General features: G+C 45.4%; 1 protein-coding gene across 1 annotated transcript; it reads right to left on the bottom strand.

Moving 5' to 3' along the window:
• Nucleotides 1–657: 657 nt before the first annotated feature.
• LOC133889429 (transcription factor MYB30-like) lies at nt 658–2,456 on the bottom strand. Its single transcript, XM_062329958.1, has 3 exons — nt 2,028–2,456; nt 1,585–1,714; nt 658–1,458 (listed from the first exon to the last, which is right to left on the bottom strand). Exons 1-3 carry the CDS (start codon nt 2,161–2,163, stop codon nt 855–857), a joined length of 870 nt encoding a protein of 289 aa, XP_062185942.1. The 5' UTR covers nt 2,164–2,456; the 3' UTR covers nt 658–854.
• Between the last annotated feature and the right edge of the window lie 4,127 nt (nt 2,457–6,583).

The raw sequence follows: 6,583 nt of genomic DNA, 5'->3' as shown, positions 1-6,583 counted from the left end.
CTTATTTTGGTCTCTTTTGTTCAAACAAAACCCATGTAACACTTGTGGTACTAGTAGTAAGCTTATGTTTAGAACTGAATTGATGGTTGTCCTTTTTGGTAGTGACTATGCATGGGACTTACTATATAGGTTGTTTACTGTTATATGCGCAAATAGACATCTATTGACTTGTGATTTAAGTCATGGTTAATTGTGATGCATTCATGGATCTTTAACCTTGAATGTGATATATGTTTGTGTATTCCTCAATGAGATAAATGTATGTGCCCATATAGCGCCTAGAAGCAAATATGTTTGTTCCCGTTTAAATTCCTAGCGGCATGATTCATTTCCTTGGCCATTGAATTTGGGCATGGTTAACAATTTTTTTGGCAGCATCATTGTCCCCTTGGCGGTGCAAAGCAGCCAAGGAAATAGGCATATGTGAATTTTCTTGGGGTGCTGTGACACCAAGGAAAAAACATTTTTTGGTAGTTCTATCATTTCCTTGGGGGGAATATACCGCCAAGGAAATTGAATTAACTTGGCAGTCCATCCAGCCAAGAAAATAATCTTTGTCTACGTTTCTTGTCATGTGCCATCACAAATATGACTGTGGACACCTGTCTAGATTCTAATTTCCTTGGCAGCCACCTCCAAGTAACACCGTTAGGAGTCATTTTTTTTTTATGGTTCACCACCACAGTAAATGATTTTTTTTTCTGTCAGCGCATTCATGAGAGGATTTGATTACGGTTCACCGACTAGATACATTTTCATGGCGGTTATGGGTATTTTCTTAGCCGGGATTCACTCTCAGAAAATTCCAGATCGTGGTAGTGACAACATCAAGTTGACCAAGTCAATGCCTAGTACTAGTAGTACAGCAACTCATGCGCCACTGCGGCAACCTCGTCGTAAGACGCGGCCAGCAGGTCTAGGAAGGAGTACGCGGGCAGAGCCGCACCGAACGCGTCATCGCCACCGTAAGCGTCGAACAGGCTGCTGCCGGTGCTGGACTCGGACAGCAGTGTTGTGTCCTGCACGTCCATGCCCCACATGCTGCAGCTACCTGAGCGGCTAACTGTCGGACTTGTTCCCGACGACGATGAAGACGTCGCCGTGAGCGACTCCCTGTCCCTGGTCGACGGTCCAGTCGTCGACGTTGACTGCTGCTCGATGAGGCCCATGAGCTCGGCGTACAGCTGCTCCGACTTGAGCAGGAGCTCATCGTCCTCGGCGACGGCTGTGCCGAGATTAGCGAGGGCAGGAGGTGTCGGTGGCGGAGGAGGGGGTTCATCGTCTTGGGATTGGCTGTCGGCGACGGCGATGCTGCCATCACCGCTAGGAGGTGGCGGCGGCGATGGCTGCCTTTCTTCTCTTGTGATCGCCATGTACCTCTTCTTGAGCTTGGTGTTCCAGTAATTCTTGACGTCGTTGTCCGTCCGTCCGGGGAGCCTGGACGCGATCACCGACCACCTGTGTGTCCGCGCCAAGGCCAAGCAAAAGCGTCACTGGTCAGTAATCAGTACACATGAAGCATGCAGATGCAGTTAACCATGCATGGTTTTTGCTTAGTCGATCATGCAATTCATGCACGCGTACTTGCTTCCGATTTCGCCGTAGAGGGACAGGATGAGGTTGTCTTCCTCGTCGGTGAAGCCGCCGTGCCGGAGCTCCGGGCCGAGGTAGTTGAGCCAGCGCAGGCGGCAGCTCTTACCGCATCGTTTAAGCCCTGACGAAGTGACGAGACAAGCAAAAGGTACATTAACCTAGCTGATCATTAGCTTGAATACGCGAGCGTCAATTAAACTACATGTTAACCTAGCTATATATAGCTAGACAGAGACAGTACAATACTACTACGTTCCGAAACATTCCACCAGACCGGATAAAAAAAAAACCCGGACGGACCAACGGAACCCTTTGACCACTGTGCGCCACCAACCACACGGAGGTTTGCACTTACACGGAAAGTGATACTGCACGGCGAAAAAGACTGAAAAAAAGGAAGCAAGTTGAGTAGTTCTTGATCGATCAGTACGCACCTGCTTTCTGGGGCAGAGCGATCCAGCTGCCGGCATTGCCGAACCTCTCCACGAAGCTCTTGAGGATGGCGTCCTCCTCCTGCGACCACGGGCCCCGCTTCACTCTCGCCTTGTCGCAGCACGGCGACCGCCCCATCGCTAGCTCGTCAGCTCCCTAGCTGATTAGCTGCGTGCCGTTCTGCTAACTGCACCTGCACCTGCACCGATCGGCACGAGCTGCCTACTGGATATATAGAAGCCTGAAAGGGCCGGGAGTGTGTGACGGAGGTGCAACGACTATATGTACAGGAAGATCGGGAGGAAGCAGCAGCAGAATGCAGAGGAAGTAGAGGGAGCAGAGAGCGGAATTGGCGAGGTTTAGCCGCGTCTCCCGGGATTATATCGCCCGCGCGACAGCACTGAACGACTTGACCAAGCGCGTCTACATCTGCATGCCAAGAAAACTAGACGAGAAAAGTTCAACCACTAAGCTTGTCGCTGTGTGTTTTGTGAGACTTTTTTATGATTCAGGACATGTATTACCCTGAACTTTTAACAGGGATGAAACGCATGATCCTGAGAACTATTGTACCCCGTTTCATACATCAAGTGAATTGTATATATATCAAGCTTATAAGAGTTCGAAACGCAACTGAATGATATATAGTAACTCATATGTGTGCGCTTGGTCAAGCGACAAAAATGTCCACAGGCGCGCTTGCTTGTGTGATCTGATCAGCGCAGAGATACTCTTCTATTCTATAGACTCAGCAAACCTACTCGATAAGTACTTTGCAACAACCACGATACAGGCTTACCCTGCATATTTTAGATGAGGCCCAAGTCCAACAAATTAGATTATTTCAGTAGCGGCTATTAACTATGTATGAATGTGTCCAGAGTGCATTGTTAACATGGTGTTCTTCTCTTCAGAGGTCTAGAAAACAGTTTTAGAATTTCAGCACTGCTTGAAAGTCTTCCGTCTTACTCTTTCCTAACTTTTCCTACTGTTCATACGAAATAAGGACTGTTCTTACTCTTTCCTTCTGCTATTTTACTAACATTTTCAGAGAGTTAACGTAGGTACCTCTGTATCTTCAGAGAGGCACTTTTCTTTTCAAGTAAAAGGCATCAAGACAACACATCTACGTCATCAGTAACTTCGGTCTACAATGATCGGACTATAGATACATATATACGTAAGTGTAGTAGATTAAGTAATGGTAACGTCGCAAGCAAATTGGTAGGTAACCACTAACAACCTTAAGGACCGTAAACAATTATACCAACCCGTTGATCCAATGCGTACGAACAATACTGTTGAGCTCATCGCATATGACGGCAAGAACTAACTCAATTGGTCGATGCAGCTTATTTCATTGATAAGGTTATTAAGTTCATGTTGATTATATTCACAGTGATCACAAGTGAGCCCTGCACTTAATCATCTGAATGCATGCGAAATGTGTTTGGACATATAGGGTCCAATCCAGTGCATTGCGATTTTCTATAGTTCAATTTATACACGTACAGTTTTATATATATCTTATTAGAACATTGATCAAGATACACTTCTCATCACCTAATTACTTGAGGTTCAATCTCATCGCACGGGACATACAATGTATGTCTGGGGTGATGAACGTTGGCGTTAAAAGAAATGTTAGACTCTAAATAACGATTATTTTTTCTGCAACTGTGCAGGGAATAATGTGTGACACTTCAACTGCTCGGGACGACATCATCCGAAAATAATAGTTTTCCGTTCCAAAATAATGCTTGTTGCTATATTTTAATGTACATGGTCCTACAAGCACGTCGCCATTTTTTTCTGCGAAAAGTAGGACAGGTTGCAAATATTTAACACGTTGGTCTAGTTGAAGGCAGGCAGCATACATAATTAAGGTGCTAATTATGTCAAATATATGTCAGTTCGAAAGTTTTTAACCAGCATACCTTTGTTTCATATGTTTCCTAGTTGTTTCAAACAGCAGCTGCATCTGATTTGGCTCAGTCCATGCTCGTGCTTTAGTTGTTCTCCATATTTTTTCTGTAGATTACTGAAATAACAAGGTAACTGCTTTCAAAATTAAGGTTGGTGTACTGACTGTCCTTGCCTATGCCCATGCATGGATATGATCATCGATTAATTTGGTTGCTAACTTCTCAAAATACTAATCTTCTGCTAATTAACTCCTAGAAAACTAAGGTGCTAAGAATCATCTAGAAGACCATCTCTATCAGTCTTAACACGTGTACAAGGAACAAGGTGTCAGGCAGTTAGGCTACTAGCACACTTAAACCATCATTCTACATGTACGAAAAATAAACAAGCAAAAAACATGTCCACCGATTATATCCTATGCTTCATGTGCAAAATTGCAACAAAAAAAAAAACAAGAATATAAAAAGTACGAACATTACCATTTGTTTGCCTTATAACTTGTGCTGGGGAAACTAATTTGATTTGGTCACTATCAAAATCTTGTTAGATAGCTGACATTCTACAACTCAGAGCAAATAATTGCCCTAGTCTACAAGTGTCACACCATGCGTGAAGCACGATCCTATCGTGTGTTAATTTGGTGCACAAGCTATGCATGCATCGAAGGAGAATACAAGTTGCTCCTCCAAAGAATACATGCATGTGAAATCAAATGCAATTAGCAACACATCAAAATATAAGGTAGGCAGTATAAAATACTGAAATCGTGTTGCTGTATCGTCTTCTTTGGCTCATGTCATGCAAACGTTCAGGAGCTGCTTAATGGTGCAGCTAAGTTATCTAATCACCAACCAAAAGATATTGCTCGTTTCTGAACAGCTAGCATATAGGGACGGTGTGTAAGCATGAGATATGTATGTCCTATTAATGTAATATCATTCCGCTGAAGAAGAAAAAAAGACAAAACTGTCAATATAGTAATGTAGATGGATGGCACTTGTTGGAGCATTCGAGATATGTCATAAGAGTTGAACACTTGATAAGTGGAAGCGGATTACAAAAGAATCTATACGTTTGTTCTAAAAATAATAATAATAAAGGACAACACTATTTATCTGTCGATTGAAAAATGGGGTAGAAATTCATAGAATTTTTTTTACTGTACTATCCACGCCAAGATTCACACTGCCTTCTTCCTCGTGACTGCTCTGGTGAGCTCGTCTTCTCTGGCGATGGCTAGGGTTAGGGTTAGGTACTGGGTTTAGGGTTTCGGGATTCGGGGGGATTTGTGGTCCTTGGATTTAGAGGGAAGCCCTGGGGAGGTCGCCGACCCGATGGTGGAGGCGGCCACGAGGGCAGGGCGGTGAGGCGACGGGCGTGCCGCTGGCCGTGGGCGGCGGAGGACCAACGGTTGGGCGGGGATGGCGGCGAGGGTGTCGTGGTTGTAGTGGTTAGCGGTGGTAGCGGTTGAGGGTGGTGGTTCCAGCATTGGGGGCACCGCTGGTGGCGACGAGGGAGCGTGGGGAGGAGAAGCAGTGGCGACGAAGGAGGGCAGGTCACACCTGCATCGGACACAACGCGTGGGTCAGGGAGGAGCTGAGGCGAGGTATGGATCGGGAGGCGGCGGGTGGGAATGAAGAAGGGGCTATGCAGGCTTAGATGTACGCTGGGCTTCTGATCCCAGCCACCAAACCCATCTAATAGCTCAAAATTCCACAGATTTGGATGAGTCAAATCTGCCAGCATACAGCTAGCTACTCCCATATATAAAAATGGAAAAGATGAAAAAATCCACTGAAGAACAAAAAAAATGAAGAAGGCAAATGTGTCCTACGCGAGATCCTAGGGCTATGGACACAGGAGGCAATAGAAACCATATAGTGCGGAACACCTGTCACGAAGAGACGGGTGGAGGGCTGTGAGGCCTCCGATTTCTTTCAGGATTAGTATATAGATAGATATATGAACACGATACAAATAGTAGCAGCACTGGCTGCCTAGAATAACCTCCTGCGATTTCTCCCTATAGTATTGTCTCTGCCTTATACCGTTAGGCCATCTTCAATAGAATCGATATTATAAATTGTATTTCTGTGCCTGTCAGATTTGCCGATAGCAGTTGTCACGAACCAGCTCTAATGGAATCAGCAAATTACTTTTTCAAAGCTACAGGGATATGGGCTGTAGCTGGAGTTGGGCAAATATGCGGACCGAAAAGTGAGCCTGTATCACTGTGCACTGAGTATGCATGTGGATCCGAGGCAGGACTGGCCCTGAGGGGGTCAAGCAGGGCGACCGCCCTGGGCCCCTAAAACCGAGGGGCCCCTCTTCATATATCGATATATAATATACATACCTAACAGTCCGTACGACAATAGATAGAACTAGGTCTAAAATAGCAGCTAGGTTTAGTAGTCCGTACGGTAGGACGCAAGTAGCCTGGTTCCTCCAGTCCATAAAAATTCAAGTGACCTGTCTGTCTAACCTATTTGGCTGTTTGTATGTTTCATGTTTTCTTCCGTACAGACAGTCTAGTTTCTTGCGTTCCGTGGGACCACAACTCCAAGGCGTCTCGCATGCCCGCAGCTTTGATCGAGGACATGCATCAGCCATTGCCATATGAGTTTTCGAC

This window comes from Phragmites australis, chromosome 1 (assembly GCF_958298935.1).
Source record: "Phragmites australis chromosome 1, lpPhrAust1.1, whole genome shotgun sequence".
NCBI lineage: Eukaryota > Viridiplantae > Streptophyta > Magnoliopsida > Poales > Poaceae > Phragmites > Phragmites australis.
The sequence above is the reverse complement of the archived record's forward strand: the minus strand, read 5'-3'. Positions and strand labels throughout refer to the sequence as shown.